This window comes from Perissodus microlepis, chromosome 2 (genome assembly GCF_051167445.1).
Source record: "Perissodus microlepis isolate ML-2025 ecotype Zambia chromosome 2, ASM5116744v1, whole genome shotgun sequence".
Classification (NCBI taxonomy): domain Eukaryota; kingdom Metazoa; phylum Chordata; class Actinopteri; order Cichliformes; family Cichlidae; genus Perissodus; species Perissodus microlepis.
In genome coordinates, this window is record NC_140462.1 from 9,929,878 (window position 1) to 9,949,832 (window position 19,955).

Below are 19,955 nucleotides of genomic sequence, written 5' to 3' on the forward strand. Positions count from 1 at the left end.
AAGATGGATGAACTTGGTTTTATCCCAACCCACCTGCCAGCATCAGCCGGACACAGGAGTTTGTAGACTTTGACCACAATGTGAATAATAATAATGGCTTTTCTCTTTAGTTATGCATTTGGGTAAGGTGGGGCCCTGCCGTCTCTAATTCAGCTTCAACAGTTTTCACGGCACTTCTGGTTCTGAATGAAGAATCAGGCCTTCGCCATCACTGAAGCATGCAGGCTTTAAAAAAATCAATTTGTTAATCTATATATATGGAAAAACGAACTGATTTAAATCCAGACTAAACATTTTTAAACAGGGATCCGTTTATAACCACGCATTACTCTAAAATGACGTCTAGTTTTCTGTACTTATCCCCGAATTAGCAGAAACTCAGGAATCAATCGGCACAGCTCGTGATAAAGAGGTGTTTGAAAAACTTGCCTTAAGGACCATTGTGGGTGTCTACTTAAAAGAAGCAAAAATAGAACATTATCAGGAATGGTGACTCATTCATTCATTCATTCATTCATTCATTCATTCATTCAGTAATATGGCATGTCAGGAATGTATTGTCTACATGCTTCAGAGATCACTGTTTTTTTCCTTACCTGTGATGAGTGTGTTAGCGTCCATTGCTTCTTTGTAAAACAACTTTTACTTCTTCAAGCGCTAAAGCTGCAGGTTTCCTTACATTTCTTCCCTTGTAGGTGTAAACCTTACTTTCTTGGATTCCTTAGAGACCTTGTGGTCAGTGTATTCGGACTGGACTTGCAGTCCTAATCCTGCTGATTGCATATCCTACAGTTGGAATAGTGTATTAGCGCTAAACAGTAACACTCCAGTATTTCTAGTTCTGTCATAACTAATCATCCATTCAGTGAATCAAGCTACCTTAATCTGTTTTCCTGATGAACCTGCATTTGTAGTGAAAGGTGACAAGTTGAGTTCTTCAGAAATGTCCAGGAGTGGCTGTCTTTTGAAATGTCAATAAAGCTTTATATTTTTCTGCACTTAATGTTACAAATAATGTACATAATGATCAAGATTAACAAAACAAAACAAAACAAAACAAAACAAAACAAAACAAAACAAAACAAAACAAAACAAAACAAAACAAAACAAAACAAAACAAAACAAAACAAAACCAGTTGCTATCCCAGGGCATATTTACATCAGTTATCCATAATTATGTAATTTCTTGCAGAAACTGAGATTTTAGCACATAGCCAGGCTGAGACGATGTCGTGTAGAAGTATCAGCATCTTGCCCAAAGATACTTCAGCATGCAGACTGGAGCAGCCAGGAGAAACCACCAACCTTTCAATTAGTAGATGACCTGCTCTACCTCCTGAGTCACAAGCGCCCCAGCACCTCAGCTTGTTAATAAAGTTAGCATTTTTTTTTTAAATTGTTGATAAAACTCTTTTTAGATTAAAGGTTGCATTGGTAACAAGAAGCATCAAGTTAAGCCAGAAGACCTTGGTGGATGAATGACAACGCTATCAAAAACATAGCCTCCATGGTGTGGGCTGTTAAATTGTAATCATATGGAAAAAAATGACTGTTTATTTGGTGGAAAAATAGTTCTTTGTGCATAGATCCCCACATGAGTATGTGAATAGTTCCTGTTGTGTTATGTGGCCAGAAAAGCAATTTTGCTAGTCCCTGTCATAAAAAAATATACTTTGATGAGTTCTTGCAACTGTGTAGTGACCATCTGGTGAAATGGTAAACGCTCTGATTTCTAAACTCTTAAAAAAAAAATAAAGAAAAAAATAAACTCATTTCACAACTGCCCAATAATTCAGTTTTATTTATTATCCATCCAAACCATCTAAATACTCACGTGGCTGTTTCAGTGCTTAGGCTATGTTACCATGGTAATAAGGACAAAGTTACACCGAAACACCCTTCATGAACAGAAGTCACGCATTTACTGTAACTTTTAAACCTCTATCAGTTTTATTGTTCCTACTGCTTCTAGTTTTCTGTGGTGCAAAGGTCCTCCAAGTGCTCTGAACTGACTCCAAGGCAACATTAATTGTTAACTAGAAAAATTTGCATTTCCTGCGAAAATGCAGTGTGGATGCTTTAAAGCTGAAGCTGTCTGCAAAAACTAGCTGAAAAGGCTGAAAAGTTGCAGAAATTGTAAAAACTTTGCAGAAGCAAAGGAACTTTGCTAAAATGGAAAAACTCAGCAGAACTGCAATATCTTAGAGGAAACATAATACTTGGCAGAAATGCAATAGCATAGCAGAACTTAGCAGAAATATTGTAACTTACCAGAAACATGATAACTTCTCAAAAATACAAGAATTTAGGAGAAATAGTATAAGATAACAGAAAGAATATATTTAGCCAAAAATACTTAAACATTACAGAAACACTATGATTTAGAAAAATAGTACAACATAGCAGAAATACTTTGATTTACCAGAGACACTGTGATGAACTATGAATATTGTAATTTTAAATTAATACTATGTTTTAGCACAAATACTCTGGTTTAGCACAAATAGTATAACATAGCAGAAATACAATTATATAGCAGAAATGCTATATTTAGAAAGAAAAATATAATATAGTAGAAATACTTTGATTTAGCTTAAATACTACAATATAGCATAATAACAATGATTTAGAACAAATACTATGATTGAGCAGAATAGCAATAACTGAAGTAGAAATATTGGAAAAGTAAAATGGCAAGATGAAAAAAAAAACAACATGGTTAAGTTCCCTCAAAACTAATTGTTGTTCACCTGTGAAAAAAAAATAAAGAAATAAAAATAAATTAAAAAACAAGAAGGAACAGCCAACAGATACACATAAAATCAAATATGTATACACAAATGCACAGAGAGAGAGAGACACACAGAGGGTCTATGCCAGTCAACCAGTCTGAATATATTATATGTTTTTCCAACAATGAGATGCTGCCCTAAAGTGGGTCTCTCTCTCTCTCTCTCTGTTACACACACACACACACACACAGGGTGAGAGAAGTAAGTTTCTAGCTCAGTCAAGCAGCTTGGGAGCTGCTGAATTTGAATCCACCAATCAGAGAGCCTGTGCACTTTTCCCCACCAAAACAGGTGCACGCAGCACAGAGAGACACAGGATTTTTGCAGTCTATTTCTCATAGTGACGACTCCCCTCAAACAAATGACCATAATTTCCTAACCGTAGGGGCTAGAACGGTCATTCTTACACCGTTTTGTTCAGAAGAGATTGGGGAATCTTCAAGTGTTGACAATTTATCATTAAAATATGAATTTGTAGAGATATATGACATGGATGACTTGTTGACTTAGAAGCCACGAATTCCCCAATATGCAAATTTGAATGCCTCAGCCCACATATATGATTGGCTGGCTGGGAAGCCGTGCAGGCCCTGATTTGAAAATTTGAATGTCTCAGTCCTCACAGAGGATTGGCTGCCTGGGGACCTGGCAGAAATATATAGAAATAGTATGATTAAGCATAAATACTACATTTAGTAGAAATACTATGTTTTAGCACAAATACTATAAAAAGAAGAAATACTATAATTTAGCAGAAATACTATATTAAGCACAAATCCTATAAAAAGCAGAAATACTATATTAAACAATATAAATATCCTATAAAAATCCTATAAAAAGCAAAAATACTGTACTATGATTTGGTAGAAAAACTATAATTAATCAGAAATACTATCTTTGGCACAAATCTTATAAAATAGCAGAAATAGTATGATTTAGCACAATAGTAATAACTTAAGCAGAAAAATTGGAAAAGCAAAATGGACAGCTGAAAAAATGCTGAACATGCTGAGGGTCCCTCAAATATACTTGTTAAATGAAAAAAATCAGCAAAAAAATATATAACAGCCACACAATCACAAATATGTACACATAAGGAAACACACACACAAGATCCAATTCAGTCAACCAGTCTAAATATATTGAATTTGAATCTTACAATGAGATCATCCCATAAAAAGGCTTTTTCTCTCTCTCTCTCTCTCTCTCTCTCTCTCTCTCTCTCTGTCACACACACACAGGGAGAGAGAAGTAAGTTTCTAGGTCAAAGCCTGGGAGCTGCTGAATTTGAATCCACCAATCAGAGAGCCTGTGCACTTTTTCCCGCCAAAACAGGTGCACGCAGCACAGAGAGACACAGGATTTTTGCAGTCTATTTCTCATAATGGCGACTCCCCTCAAACAAATGACCATAATTACCTAACCGTAGGGGCTAGAACGGTCATTCTTACACCGTTTTGTTCAGAAGAGATTGGGGAATCTTCAAGTGTTGACAATTTATCATTAAAATATGAATTATTAAAGATATTTGACTTCTAATGCACCATAACTGAGTAGAGGCGAAGCAAAAACTGCCTTGACCTGCCCTCAAACAACGCTTTGTAACTCTAAATCTATTTGGAGTATCGATATCATTCTTTCACCGTAAGAGACAGCAGGCTTTGGTGAACAGTCATGGAAATTTTCAGGTCTCTGTGGAAATCCATCAAAAAGATATGACGAGAGAAAAAAGTGGTTCATTTCCAGAGTTTGAAATCTGAAGAAATCTGAGCGAAGGACGAATTTCCTACCCTCAAACAAGTCTAACTCATTTCAGAACGGTAATAGGTGAGAAAATAATTCTTGAATTGTGAGCGTCAGGAGTGTCTGAAGATATACTGGGACAAGCCTTATGTCTTAACTTCACTTCGTTAAGGAGATATGACGATTCGAATATGCCTCTCATTACAGAAATCAAGCGGTGATTTTGAACAAGCTCTCCATTGACTTTCTATGGAGAGTTTTGCGACTTTGTGTTGGTCTGAGGAGATTTGCCAAAATTCTATAAATCCCACAACAATGATAGTGACATTTTCGGAAAGCCAGCAAAAATACCTACGTTTTGATGTATAATTTATGGAAGTTGAGTGAAAATTGAACAAGTAGCAAGAAGTTGTTCGGACATGAAGAGAAGACTGCAAAACCTTCAGTGGCACACTGGAAGCCAAGTGCATAGCAACCATAACAACGCATGTATTTTGTGAAAAATCACAATTTTGCAACTGAAAACTTTAAGAGGCTTAAAAGTAAAACGGTAAAAGATTTGAAAAAGCTGATTTATACCTGAATAGCCCAATAATTTGAGAACATTTTAAAGTTTGAATGGTTGTTCTACGTGAAAATATGAGGAAGTAGTTAAGTTTCAAAAACAAGCAAATTTTAGCAGAATTGCAGAAGTTTCCCATTTATTTCAATGGGACAAATTAAGCTTAATATTTTAAAAAGTATAATAGTGAAAAATACCAAAAGACATAGCACACATTAGCAGAAATAGCAGAATAGTTTAAAATTTGAACGGTGAAAATCGGCTGAAAATTGTGGAAGTAGTTAAGTGCCAAAAAGTGTACGGAAGTCCCAAGAGGAACTCAATAGTGTGGATGCCTTAAAGCATCCACACAATGAAGACAATAAATGAAACGACTGACAGGTTTATATCGATTTATGTACGATGTTATTTAGACAGAGAAGCAGATATGAACTTATCTGTGCCCTGGCATGTAACTCGGTTGCATATGTATCAAAAGACACGGAGTAGGTAGTGTGCATGTGTCCACCCAGTTAAATTAAAATCCCAGACTCAGAGAAGTATGAAAATGGGTGTTCCTGTGTTCCTTCTGACCACATCATATCCACAGTCCATGGCTACTTTTAAGGAATGTGTGACGGTCTGGCCAAGTCACACGCCTCACCTCGCTTTTTCCAAACCCCATCAGCCCACACTGAGGGAGAACTATTTTGAAAATGGTGTTTAATTGAAGCCTATTGCGTACAATCCTCTTCCCTTTTTTTGTACTCTCTGCCAACTCATGTCAAGGTGTGCTGCTGTAGACGTTTGTGAGTGAGAATCAGTGACAAGAGCCAAAGAACCACATTCCTCCCCTGGCTTAAGGGATTAATAAGTATAATTGTCTGTGCGATTTGACACGGTTATCCAATGAGATTCACCCCAAAGATCAAAGGTTCTTTAATGACTACAACGATGTAAAATGATGGGCACAAGGAGAGGTTTGGCCCCAGCTTCAGTCAAGCTTTAATTCATTTTCACATTAAGGGTTTGAACCAATAACCCTTTAACTTATATTTGTCTAGTTAGTCAGTCTTTGATTTATTGATATTTCACTGGTGATTAATACCATCTAACTGTCTAAGTGTCAGAAATATTAATTAGGCCACACCCACATAAACCTAATAGCCATAAAAAAAAATACCATAACCTTATAACCATATAAAAGCAATAGTAAAACAACAATCATAAATTATTAACTGAATCTATCTGGTAGAAAATGCATGGTATGCAATGTTGGCAACAGTTCTTGTAATTTATAGTGTAATATTAATGAAGTTTGTGTAAACATTAGTAATGCTAATACCTATATCAAGATGATGATAACACCTGGTCAGTAGCCAACTCGCATAGATAAACGAAAACGAAGACACATCAAGCTTTGGAGTAGATTACATAAGGAAACATTGCAGCATGGGTGGCGTGATTGAGGTTATAAAATATGATGTACTTTGGTCAATTGCACAATACGTGTCTTGGGTATTAAATTCTTCATTTATATCAGGAGATCCAATAAATGATTCATCTCTACTCTTATATGTTTTGCTTTGACACGCGAACACACACAGCCGGGGCTTCGTGGAAATGCTTAAAGTGTGCCAGACATCGACACACTCTCTGGGCATGTACAGGCTCTGAATGAATGTTCGAGGTCTGAGTACATCAACCGGATGTGGTTCTTGTGTATTGACCAGCTAAGTCTGACTGTTTCAGACACAGTTTGTAGGGGATTCTCCCCTCACATCTGTTTCGAGTTAGATCCCGGAGGCCAGTACAGGAGGGCTTAACAATCTTTGTGGGGGATGGCAGGAAAATGACTATTGAACTGCACAGAAGAGACCAACAGCATGAGGGCCTGAGGCTGGAAGCTGGCTTATAGGAAACAGGTAGCAACTTTAGATCCCTCTTTCTTTGATTTGTTTTCCCTGAAAGCACAAAGAACACAAAGAAAGAAAAAAAGCCATATAAATATATGTTTATAAAACCCAGAAGAACTGCATGTCTTAAATTTGTGTCCTGTGCTTTACACTGTGTACAAACAGCAACACCATTATCTTTTATACTGCCTTAGAAAAGTAGTGCAGTAAACGGAGAGTTTTTTGGCAATACAGAGGTAATTCAGCTCTCTGCTGGAACCAATATTCGATCTTGATAGTTTAGCAGGGAAGTGATCCAAGATCAAAGGCTATCAAGAAGAGACAGAGCTACTAAAATCATATACCATACTTTATTCCTAACAACAAATTTTGCACATTTAGCTTTGAATACATTTACAAAAATCACAGCTGTAAAGCATTTCTTACTCAGACACTTGCGTTACGTCTTTTGTGGGGGGCTCTTTGGGAACATAGAGACGCAGCAAGGGGTCATGTCTTCACGATTTCTGAGGAATAGAAAAGTGTTATTGCATAACACAAGCACAGTGATCTGATTTGTACGCAACCCACGTCTATGGTAATAGCCATACAAGTTTAACCCTATCCAAGAGTTGTGGACATGATTGATATTTATTTTCACAGGATACCTGAGGACAACCTGAGGGTCTGATCAAGTCCCGGTGGTCAACACCCAACCTCACCAGCCCCTATCCCTATCTCTCACTCACTCAGCTTGGTGGGTTCACCTCTGGGCCAGCTCACTGTAAATCAGTCCCAGATGTGACTCTGGAGGCAGATGGCGTAACGTACGACACAGACAACACCCAACAAACGTCAAACAGACCCCCCCACCCCCACCCCACCCACTTTGTCTCAAAAATCCCTCCTTACATTTCGTCACCAGCTCTGTGAACAGCTACATTACCCCTGCAAAATGACACATTACTTATCACCATTATTAATAGTTAGACGGTTAAGTGGCACTATATATACAGTGGAAGCTATAAAGGAAATGTAACACCAATAATAAAACTTCTATCACTTGGTATTATCTTATCACTTTCAGTAATGCACCATAAGATTTTTTTCTCAAGAACTTCAGTGAAGAACATTTTAAGTACAGCTGAAATAGAAAAAACATGCTTTATGCCTTAATTCCTCTGTCTAGGTCACGTATCAACAGCCCAACAGTGTTTCATTACAAAATCCTTCCATTTGACAGCATGTGCTTAAAAGGATTTCCCAGAATCTCACCGAAGTCAACCTGACATAAAGTGCATCTACCACTCCTACACGTATTAGATAAAAGTTCACCTAATCTTTCTCCAGGCTGACCTTTACGCACATTTAAACGTTAACAATGTTGTCCGGGTATACATAAACTTGGATTACTGGAGCTAGGCGATCTTCCAAAAAGGAAAAAAAAAAAAAAACCTGACGTGGTTTCTTGTGAACTGGTGCTGGTGTCCCAATTATCTCTCCATGTCGAGATAGTATAGAGGCCGGGGTGGTGAATCTGAAGTTCCGGAGTGTGTGGAGGCAGTTTTGCCAGACTAATTTTTTGAAAATAGACGAGTCGTGATTGTTTTTGTTTTGCTCTGTGGTTACCATTGCACATCTCTGAGTAAATGAAATGATTTTCGTGTGATCAGGGCAGAAGTCGAGCAGCAGCGTCAGGGTGAGGGGGCTGCTCGACTGACTAACGTCATGTCGGACCCAGTGAGAAAGCCATCTGTGTTATGTCATGACTGCTGAGGCACTCCACCCTCTTCTCTGTTTCCCCATTTCCCCGTGTCTTTCTTTTTCCCTTCCAGACTCCCCCCACCCACGGTTTGTCTTGCCTTTGCTGTATTGCTGTGTGTTTTTGGTTTAGTGTTACAGACACGGTTATTGTGTCAGCTGTTTATGTATTGCATTGCACATCTCTAAACAAATGTGGCTTAAGACTGAAAAGGCTGACTAGCTCCACCTCGGTTTGTAGTTTTTCCAAACTCTTGCACCTAACCCTGTGTTCTTGTGTCCCCTCTGCCACCACCCCCACATTTTGTTTTGCTTTTAGTGGTTGACCACCTTTAGGTTTTTGACTATCAGCTTTCTGTCCTCACTTGTCTTTCTTATTTGATTTACAAGCCTGCTCTTGAGCACCACCTGGAAACCACATGTGAATGGTTTACAGCCTTTCATTAAGCTGAGGAGTGCTCCAGTTAAAAGCTCCAGCTAAAGTGTGAATTACCTCAAACAGAGCATTGTTAACACCTAAATTACAGCACTAAAGCCAAAGTAAGACACTGTATTTCTGTTGGTAGCCAAAATATTATTGAAATGCTGTGAATTTCAATCCTGCATACTATTCTTATTAAAAATAGAAGGTCCGTCCTTTAATAAATCTTCAACATGAACATACAGGACATTTTTCTGTTGTTTCACTCTCTCTCTCCTACACACACACAACATACAGGACATTAATCAACAACTACTGAGAACTTTAACAAGGTAAAGTCTTCCATCACACGATTGAGCTTTCAGGGGAAAAACTCTGTTTGCTCTGATTGCTTGCTGTAATATGACATGTTTGCTTTAATGTGGTAATAATAGCTTTGGAAATTGAAATTTGACAATTGTGTGGAACTGTCAACAGTAGCATTAGTGCAATAAAACCAGGCTCTGTGACTACGGGACAAGACTAAATCAGTGTGTGCACAGTAGATGACCGGAGACAACAATAACCTCCCTCTGGCTCCTCAAAGGCTTTTATGCTTGTGTGGTCAAATTCATTATCTCATTACATCCCACGCTTTCTTTTATGGATTATGCTAATAGAACTGATTACTACTACAGTGTAACTGCAGAATTTGTGCATCGCTTCTTAACTTTTAATGCAAAGTAGTCTGAGTAACATCACAGTGAAATTTGAGAGTCAAACTGAGGAGGAAACTTACAGTGATCCCGTGAGCTCATGTTGAAGTTGTTGCTCCATCTTGTGGTGAAAAATTGTAGGTAAAACATTTGTGCCAAGTTGTTGCGCCACAGTTTATATCTTTATATCACTACAGTAATGACTGTAAATGGTGCAATAGCAAAGGAAATGATGAACAGGTTATAGTGCGTATATACATTTCACAATGGATAAATGGGTCATTCCAGAACTGGAGGACAATTTATGCTTCACAAATGCTAAAAAACATGAAGTTTTTTCAATGTAAATTTCAGTTTTATTTAAATGAACCACCAACAATGAGATGCTTGGCACAACCGTATCACCAGCACTCGAAGAAGTAACTATAAAAAAGGGAATATATTAAACCCGTGTAAGCTAAAAAAAAAAAAAAAAAAAAAAATCATTTAAACTATTTTATTTCATAATTTTTATATTCTTACATTTTTTAATTTAAATGTCTTCTGTTCTTATCTATCAGGGTTGACTGGATGCATTACTTTTTTGTAGACTGACAAAATACTTTTAATATATATTTGTAATATTTAATAGGGTAACAGGTAACAGGTAGCATTTTTGTAGAAAAATGAAAGTATTTCACAGTAATGGACTGTGAAAGTCGAGGATGAATATAGTACAACTAAATGTAGGAAACTTTAAATGCATCTTCTTTTAGTAGCATAGTAAGGGGGTTGCACTGGTTAGATATACTCTGTCTGAAAAAAATTATAGAAAATATAAAGATAAGGACTCATCTTTGGTCTATCCATGAATTAGGACAACGTTTAACAATTATAAGAGACTTGTAGCAACAAAACCAAAACATATTTTAAGTTTAATATTTGAATTGGTTATTAAGAAACTGGGACAAAAGAAAACTGCCACTTTAGTAGATGCTCAAGAGCAGTTTCATATTTTAATCAATATTTTGCATTTTTAGTATAATGCAAAGTACTACTCTAACTCTGGGAAATTGGTGAGACAAGCATACATAGATTCGTGCCTCCTGTAGTATTTTCAAATTCATGACTGGAATTCTGGCACCGAATGAGATGCATCTGGCTCGGAGCCTCTGAATCACTTCCTGTTTGAACAGAGCACTGAATATGAAATACCGGGAATAGCCCTCCCCCCTTTTTTTAAAGAAACAACCAAAAAGGAATTTAGTTTCATAATGAGATTTATTTACAGATGAAAGTGGGAGAGCTCCCTTGTGCATTTTATTAGCAGAATTTTCCCAAACAAAACAGCAGGAAATTTCAGTCACACATTCACACACACGCAAAAAAAGTTGAAAAGTTGACAATGGCCACTTCAGTCCTACGTTTAAAAGAGAAAAAAAAAAAAAAAAAAAAAAGTGGCAAACCCAACAAACTGCACTACCTACAATTTAGAAACCTTGATTTAAAGCAGAATACATATATATATAAAAAAGAAATAACTTCAGGTCAGCAGGCACATGGTCACAGATGTTCTTACATATAATGAAAAAGCAAAAAAAAAAAAAAGAAGCTGAAATTTGATGCCAAAAGCAAACCCATTGCAGACTTAGGCACAATATCAGTCATATACCACGATACCCTGCATGCTGATGGAGAAAAGCACTACATAACTTTAAACCAAAAACCCTATTAAAGACAGGAACCTGAGATATAAATTGAATTACCTTGCTACTTTAGCATGATCAGCAGTCTTAAAAGTGAACAACTTCTGCCCAAAATTTGGCAAGATATTTCAACGTTAATCTCAAGCCATCGCTGACAATGGAACGAGGACATCTAGGCGATGCATACCAACGCACCCATTACGTGACAAAGCAATAGGAAGCAGTACCAATGTTAGGGTTACAAATGAAGTTACTCCATTTGTTGTATTATTTGGCTAATAAGAACGAGAGGAGGGGGCATAGACAGCAGACAGCAACTGATCTGAATCTGTGAGCTGGGGAGGAGTAGCAGTGCAGTCTGTTGCTAGTTAGCTAATACTGTAGGTACTATGGGTCCTCATTCCGCCCAGCTTGAGTGAAATTGCATGGAGGCAGAGGGAACAGAGGTAGACAGGGAGGCAAATGCGGAACCAGAGGACAGACAAAAAAACAAAACAAAACAAACAAACATTGAGAATGTGGAATCAGAGGAGTAGCTACATAGCTGGTCTTCAGAAGCCCGATGGTGTCAAAACATTCATGTCCCGAGGTTTGAGTTTATGCGGCCGTGGGTTTTGCCGCTTGGCTTCAATGTCTGAGATTTCAATCTTGGGTGGCATAAATTTTGTAGGGTCATCAACCTTGAGGTTGACCTGGGTGTTGGTGCCATCCATGGTTGAGGATTTCTGCAGACCAAAATAGGATTGCAGAGACAAACCTGCAGGAGAGAGGTGTGGTAGATGATGTCATTAATTACTTAAGAGCTGCAAAGAGAAACACACAGTGTCACTGGTGTACTGTGTGAAATTTCCCTGAAATATTCCACCTACATGCAGTTATAGCTTCTAAAAGAAAACTTTTAAATTGCACCTTATTCTGCATTTAACCATGTAAAGCCTGAACCACGAAATAATTGCCAGAAAATTTTTCTTTAAAAGCAAAACAAAAAAACTGGAATGTTTATTGAACTTTCTGACAAACTCAGGGTCTCAAAAAGGTCTAGTTTTTTACAGAGTTAAAATATGCATGTTACAGTGAAAACAAGCTATGTTATCACATGTGATTAGGATCACATTTTCTGTTTTGGTTTCTGTGATGTGAGGCCTGTCTTTGTAAACAGCTCTGCAGGTTGTGGTTTCAACATGGCTGTGGTATGACTAGAAGGAAGTAGTTTCAAATGCTATCAATTTACAAACTTTTTTCTACCCCTCCAAAATAAAAGGGAGGGTCAGTGCAGTTTGTTTTGATGTAAGGTTCAGGGGTATGACAATTCACCCTATTCGCAGAGTATCGGCATAGAAATGCTAAAAGACTGAAGATACAGAAACAGGAGTGGGCACAAATCTTTTACCTGTGCTGGTTTCAGAGCCAGGATCAGTGGGGGACTTCTGTACCACAGATCGGATTCCGAAGAAACTCCACCTATCTCCTCCTCCTCCTTCATTTCCTCCCATGTCTGTACTTGGGTTGGGACTGTGGGTCTCAGGTACAGCAAGGAAAGGTGCAGGACTCAGATGAAACCAGTTCCTGTATTCCCATTACCCAAGCACAACATGAACATACAGCCATTTTGGAAATTGCACAAATGTATAAATATAAGGGGGTTTCTTTGCTGAATGACAACTGGCTTTACAACAGTACAGTTCCTACCTGCGATGAACACTCGGTGAAGAGTAGGGACTAACGCAGGGGGTGATGTTGGGAGTAACAGAAGGGGTGCCACTTGGGGTGGTTGATGCTGATGTTGTAAGCCTGTCCTCAAAGTTTCCACTTGGCATTCTCAACTTCTGCACAGCAAGAAAAACAAAAAACAAAAACAAAAAAAAAAAGGTCACAAGCTCCCATCTGCTCCACTGTCAGTGTAAATTTATTAAACAGTTTTAATCTTCCCACATGTGTCTGGCCAGCACAAAAGCACAAACAGTGGTGTTTTGTTTCCTCCGTGACCCTGTTTGTAAGTTTGTTGTTTTATGATCTTTTGCCAATCTGTCAGTGAAACAACTAATTTTATTTACAGAGCAAACATCCCTGAATACGCAATGTACAAGGTCAACACTGTTTTACTTGGTTTGCAGATCGAAAAATAGCACGTCACAGGTCCTCAGAGCCTATTGCTATTGACTACGTTATGCAGGTGGGAACGCAGATCAAAGGTTAGAAACAAAGTGTGCAAAAATTACTCATCTTAATTTATCATTAAACAGCGGTAAACACATTAAGAACCACAGAACTGTTATGCACCAAATTAAGCTTTCATTACATAACTTCAACTTTTTCACAAAATTGATTAAAATCCCTGAAACACCTATGAAAAACAACAAATCCATGTTAATGTATTTGTCAATCATCAGTCCTCTTCAGTTTTAGCACCGAGTAAGCAAAAGCTACTTTTTGACTAAAGGCAAAAAACCCCAAATACAAATCCAAGTTCCACTATACTTGCCATCAGACTTAAATTGAGCTCATGACTAATCTCTTGAAAAACATTTTCAGAGCCCAGTTTCCATTCGGTATGGGCATATTCCCAATCATATGGCAAATGCCCTTCCAAGCTCATATCTCCATTGTGCATGAGGTCCTGCTTTCTACTCTGGGTAGTGTCCATTTTGCAAATGAAGAGCGTAAAGCAACGTAGTGGCCTTTTATCCACATTACTTGGGTCAGTAACCTAGTTCGTCGCTACTTGAACCCGGCTGGCCCTCAGCCAGAACAATCAACATGAGGTCATAACAACAGCCTGCCACATGCAAACAATTCTGTATAGCTTATAAAGTGTCAGAAAGCTGAAATAAAAAAAGACTAAAGACAAAAAAAACCACAAATACACTAACACAGCAAAAAATAAATACACATATCGCACGGAAAACCTCTGGTAGTCGATTTGTTCCTCGTGTGTATATAAAACAAAAGACAAAACACATTTATTACAGTTACGTTCTTAAAACGCTTTTTCAAAAACACCACCTAAAGTGGAATCTGTGTGAAATCTGGTTTCAATATAGATACAAGAGTTTTTAAAAAAATAAATAATGCCAGCACCAGTCTGTGCCTCATTTCTTAGCGTTAGGCCTCATGATAGTAAAATGATGATAGTGCGGGGCAAACAGAGTAATTATCCAAGTTATATATTTACATCACGATCACTTAGCAAGTGCGAAGGGCTTCCCAAGCCCCTAAAGTTACCCTTTCTGGTTATTTTATTTACCTGAAGCTTCCACTCACGGTAAGCAACACGGCCTTTAAATGTCTGCTGGTTGCTAGTTAGCCAGTGCTAACCAAGGCCAACAACCACACAATGGTTAACCACTTTAACCCATCAAACCGCGCAATACGCAAACCACCAGCCCCTCCTTTGTATTGCGAGATTCACGGTAGTTGATAAATGCCGATCATTTATTTTTATTGTTCCGAATAAATACGTTTGTTTGAATGCTAGCTTCGCTAACGGCCTACAACACCTTCGACCTGACTGTCGTTAACTAAAGCAGCGACGTCTGACTAACCTTTTTATGATAACTTTTCGTTGACGCCTCGGTCCGACAATTTCTTTCACTTTGTCCATAATTTCCAGTTTAACTGACGATTATTTTTCACAAAAACGACGACGATACAGTCTGTGCAGCAAAGTAGGCCTTTTCTGGTTTTGGTAGGAGCTCTGTGATTGGTCCGTCTCAGGGAACAGGAAAAAGGAGGGGGTTTGGTTTGTGCAGGGGCGTTGCTTGGCAACAATACTGCAAGAACTACAGCCTATGGAGCCAGCGCAGAGCTCATTACGTAATTTGTTTATCAAGACGTTTTTCCATGTTAACAATATGTTGTTATGTAATTAGAAGTGCACATATCAAGTTTCTTTAAGTAAAAGTTTACTTAGTTTACCTTACTAAGTGATCTTTACACTTTAATGATATTCAGTAACTTTGTGAGGTCAATAAGAATTAGGTCAGTAAATAGCAGTAAATTTGAGGACCTGTAGGTGCGTGGCTAGTTGTGGTGGGGGATATATATTGTCCTCTTCTGTGACTTTCTAAAAACGAATTGCTCATGCATGTATGAAAACTAAAACCCAGCCCATAATTCATACAAAGTAGATGTTAACATTTAACATATACTTCTTAATTATGCTAATCAGGGGAAAGACAGTCATTGTAAGTCTGTGAAGGTTCTCAGTCATCCAGGTCATCGTAGTCAAAGGAGCTTGCAAAGAAAAGCGTCTGGACTTCTTTAAGTTTACTTGAAGACGTTTCACCTCTCATCCGAGAAGCTTCTTCAGTTCTAAGGTCAAATGGTGGAGAGTCCCAGATATAAACCTAGTGGGAGTATCCCCCCACAGAGGGACAAAAGGACCCCCTGATGATCTTCTAATCGCCTGAGCCAAGGTGTGAAACTGGGTGTGGGTCCCAATCAGCCAGAGTTTCGGGTGTGTTCATTGTGAAACCTGGCCCCACCTTATCATGCGAATTCCTGAGGTCAGATGGCCCAGGATGTGAGTGGGCGTTAAGGCGTCTGGGAAGGGATCTCAAAACTGGATTATAGATGGCAGAGAGTTGGTGTCGTAAACCCCCGCCTCTGTTCAAAGATGGTCGCTCACAGTGGACATAGATGGCTTCTTTCACTCCTCTTTCAAACCATCTGTCCTCTCTGTCCAAAATGTGAACATTGGCATCCTCGAAAGAGTGTCCTTTTCTTTCGAGGATGCCAATGTTCACATTTTGGACAGAGAGGACAGATGGTTTGAAAGAGGAGTGAAAGAAGCCATCTATGTCCACTGTGAGCGACCATCTTTGAACAGAGGCGGGGGTTTACGACACCAACTCTCTGCCATCTATAATCCAGTTTTGAGATCCCTTCCCAGACGCCTTAACGCCCACTCACATCCTGGGCCATCTGACCTCAGGAATTCGCATGATAAGGTGGGGCCAGGTTTCACAATGAACACACCCGAAACTCTGGCTGATTGGGACCCACACCCAGTTTCACACCTTGGCTCAGGCGATTAGAAGATCATCAGGGGGTCCTTTTGTCCCTCTGTGGGGGGATACTCCCACTAGGTTTATATCTGGGACTCTCCACCATTTGACCTTAGAACTGAAGAAGCTTCTCGGATGAGAGGTGAAACGTCTTCAAGTAAACTTAAAGAAGTCCAGACGCTTTTCTTTGCAAGCTCCTTTGACCACAGTCATTGTAAGCTATTAAAAAACTAGGTCTCTAATTTTCATGATAATCTGCCCCAGAGTAGGTCACGTTCACAGCATAAGTTACTATGGTGATCTGCATTTGGAAGAAAACCCAGGATTAACTCTGTAGTTACCCAAATAAGATGAAATCCTGCCTTGTAGCACAAGCTTTAAATATATATCTGAGCCAGTCCATCAACTTAATTTGATAAGGGTCAGATTTATGATGTTTTTTTAATGTATGCTTTGTAATAATAATAACAACAACCTTCTGACAAATGACATTTAGGTGTGCATTTTCTTTTGAGTTCATTGTTACTTGCGGTCAGTGATTAAAACTGTTAATACTCACCGGCAGTGTGACATCACCTCGTCTGTGAATGTGGGTCTCTTCAGCAGAAAGGCCCTTGCGAGGGTAATAACCAGACTCTGTTAGTCCAGCCTGGTGCTCAAACTCCTCAAGGCTCTTGTGGGATTCCTCTGAGAGATTATGGGAACATTGCAGACAACTAGTCAGTGTGTTTAAGGTGCTGCACTCCAGCATAGCTCCACTAACACTCTTAAGATTGTTTAAGTGGGAGCCAAGTCGTTCTGGGCATCATAATTCATGTAGTGGACAGTGGTCTTGTTAAGTATCTCTATATTTTTAAATAAAGTTGTTTAGTGAAGTTGCTTTCGTGGACTTACTGATCCTTAGCGAGCTCATTAAAGTGGTGGCTTTGGCTTTCACCACAGGCCCAGGAGACTTGGCTGATGGTGCTCCCTCAACGCTCAGTAACTTCCCACCACTCTTCCCTTCCTAGTCACACAAATCCTAAGTGTTAGGCTGCACTTACAAGCTATTAGAAATGGAGCAAATCAAAAGTGCACGCTCCTAACATTCAAGAAGCATTTACACGCAACTAATACAAGGATCATTTTGTTCCGGTAACCAATTCAAAACAACGTGGGTTAGAAAATAAGGGTAAACAGGGGAGCACCTCAGTTTTCCTGAACCTGTTCTGTGGGATAACAGGTTCTTTCCACAGGATGTTGACAGTCAAGTCAGAAGGTGGGGAATGCATAGGGCCATCCATGTTCTCATCATAGCTGATATTGTGTCGTTGTATTCCAATTGGAGATGATAATGCACCCATGAGGCAGGACGGCGTGCCGGACTCAAGTACTGAAATGAAGGAAAAGGACACATTACTGTGTAAATAAACAAACAAATAAACAAGAGAAACAACTTCTGTTATCAGTACAAGATAATCACTTGTCTCACAGTTTAACTGTGCCATATCTCAAATCTTGTTTACCTGGAATGTCTCCCCGTCCTGAGGCCATTATGTTCTGAGCAGCTGACTGCAGGAGACGGTGGGGTCAGCTTGGCCGTTAACCTGACACTCAGCTTGATGCTGGACTCAGATCTGACCACTTCATCACATGACACCAGACACGGAAAGTTATTAGGCTCACAGAAACGAATGTAAAACACTGCTCACTAATGTCATTTCTTTTACCTGGGGAAGAAGGTAGGCCTACACATGTACTCTATGCATATGTTAACAACATGATTATGGGTAAGTGAAAAAAAATAAACACAACAGACATTAATTACTGAACACAGTGCAAGATGTCCTGACCTGCCTTAAATAGAAATACAGAGTCTGATTACAGCAGCGCCATTAATATCAGTCACACATAAATTCCTGCTGATAGCAGAGGAGCACAGCAGAGGTGGCCAAATTTACCCAAATGTCGATAGTACTGGTATCAGATTAATACTAGCATGACAAGATTGACACTTTTTTCTATCATTTAAGTTCAGTATTCAGCCCAATGAATAATTTCAAAAGATTTTTAATGCATTTCTAACACATCAAAGCATCAGAAGCTGACCCAAAAGTGTTTAGAGACAGGAATATTTACATTAAAGGTAAAAAAAAAAAACAGTTTTGAAAATGTATGAAAAGTTGAAAGGTATGCTTTTATTTTGCTAAATCATTATTTTGGAAAGAAAAAAAAAGCACAGTGAGTATGTGGTGAATGTTAAAATGTGTTTAGAAATCGCAGAATAACGATGATCCCTTTCATAAATCATGACACAGCTACAACATATTCGGCATCGGTATATTGACACTTTATTTAGTGTATTTTCTTGGTATCAGATTGATATCACAATCTGTAGTATCGCACAACACTACAACACAACTGAGCTCTGGATTAAACAAGGAAATGACACTTTTTCATTTCCGTCTGACAGCTGATCCACAGTTAGTTAGTTCCCTATTCAGTCGAATAAAACCACACTCAGTCTTGTTTAGCTCCCAATCTCCGTGATCTGAGCTCACTTTCCAGCTGAATGCGCTCTTAAATGAACTCAGAATGTGACATGTTTCTCATACATATTGCAGCAGAATTCAGATTTTGCAGACACGGGTCGGTGGTGTTTAGTAGTCCGGTCTACTTTCCAGACAGCTGACATCGTGCTGTTCACGTCGGCGCTCATGGAAGCCAGATACAGTGACTTGCAAAAAGAAAAAAGAAAAAAAACCCGCACACACCCCTCCCCCGAAAGAAAAGAAGTCATGGGGATGTTTGACTCGTGTCGGTGTGGGATTTAAAACAAAAACAAAAACGCAAACTAGCTGTAATGAATGAGGAATGACACATGACTCACGCTTCAGTGTTTTCCGAGAAAAATACATGCATGTAAAAACAGAGACGCCCATTTAAACCACTTTAAAATGATGTTATTTGCAATATGCTATACATTTAGTCTGTATATACATACATACAAGATCTACATTTTAGGTTGTCCAGAATTTGCACGATCCCTTCATATTTAAAACTTAAAACTCACCCGTGAAGATTTCTCCCACTGTCCCTCTGAAATTACTCCACAACTGCAGTGATTTCGTTGCCACTGTCGCGCCGATTTGGGATAACGAACAAAAAGATATTGTTTGTTTGTTCGCCGGCTAGTTTATCCATGACTGTTGGACATGCAAACAGAGTCCATATGCCCACGTCACGGTGAACGTACCTCCTTGGCAGCAGCCTAAGCCGCCGCGGAGGGATCCGCTGAAACTTGACTCAGTATGTTTTGGTGTGGTGCAATAGATCAAGATCGTTACTGTGTATATTTTATCACCTCATAACAATCCTGAATGTTATACTTCAAAGCTGAGGCGATAAGGCAGGTTTGCTGGTAGACGTGAATCTGC

At 38.9% G+C, this 19,955-nt stretch overlaps 1 protein-coding gene across 1 annotated transcript; it reads right to left on the reverse strand.

Moving 5' to 3' along the window:
• Positions 1-11,089: 11,089 nt before the first annotated feature.
• On the reverse strand, positions 11,090-19,765 carry LOC146392285 (putative monooxygenase p33MONOX). Its single transcript, XM_084944765.1, has 8 exons — positions 19,592-19,765; positions 18,045-18,162; positions 17,727-17,911; positions 17,434-17,545; positions 17,099-17,226; positions 13,223-13,359; positions 12,924-13,099; positions 11,090-12,290 (listed from the first exon to the last, which is right to left on the reverse strand). The coding sequence occupies exons 2-8, from the start codon at positions 18,070-18,072 to the stop codon at positions 12,085-12,087; spliced, it is 972 nt and encodes a 323-aa protein (XP_084800891.1). The 5' UTR covers positions 18,073-18,162; positions 19,592-19,765; the 3' UTR covers positions 11,090-12,084.
• Positions 19,766-19,955: the final 190 nt, after the last annotated feature.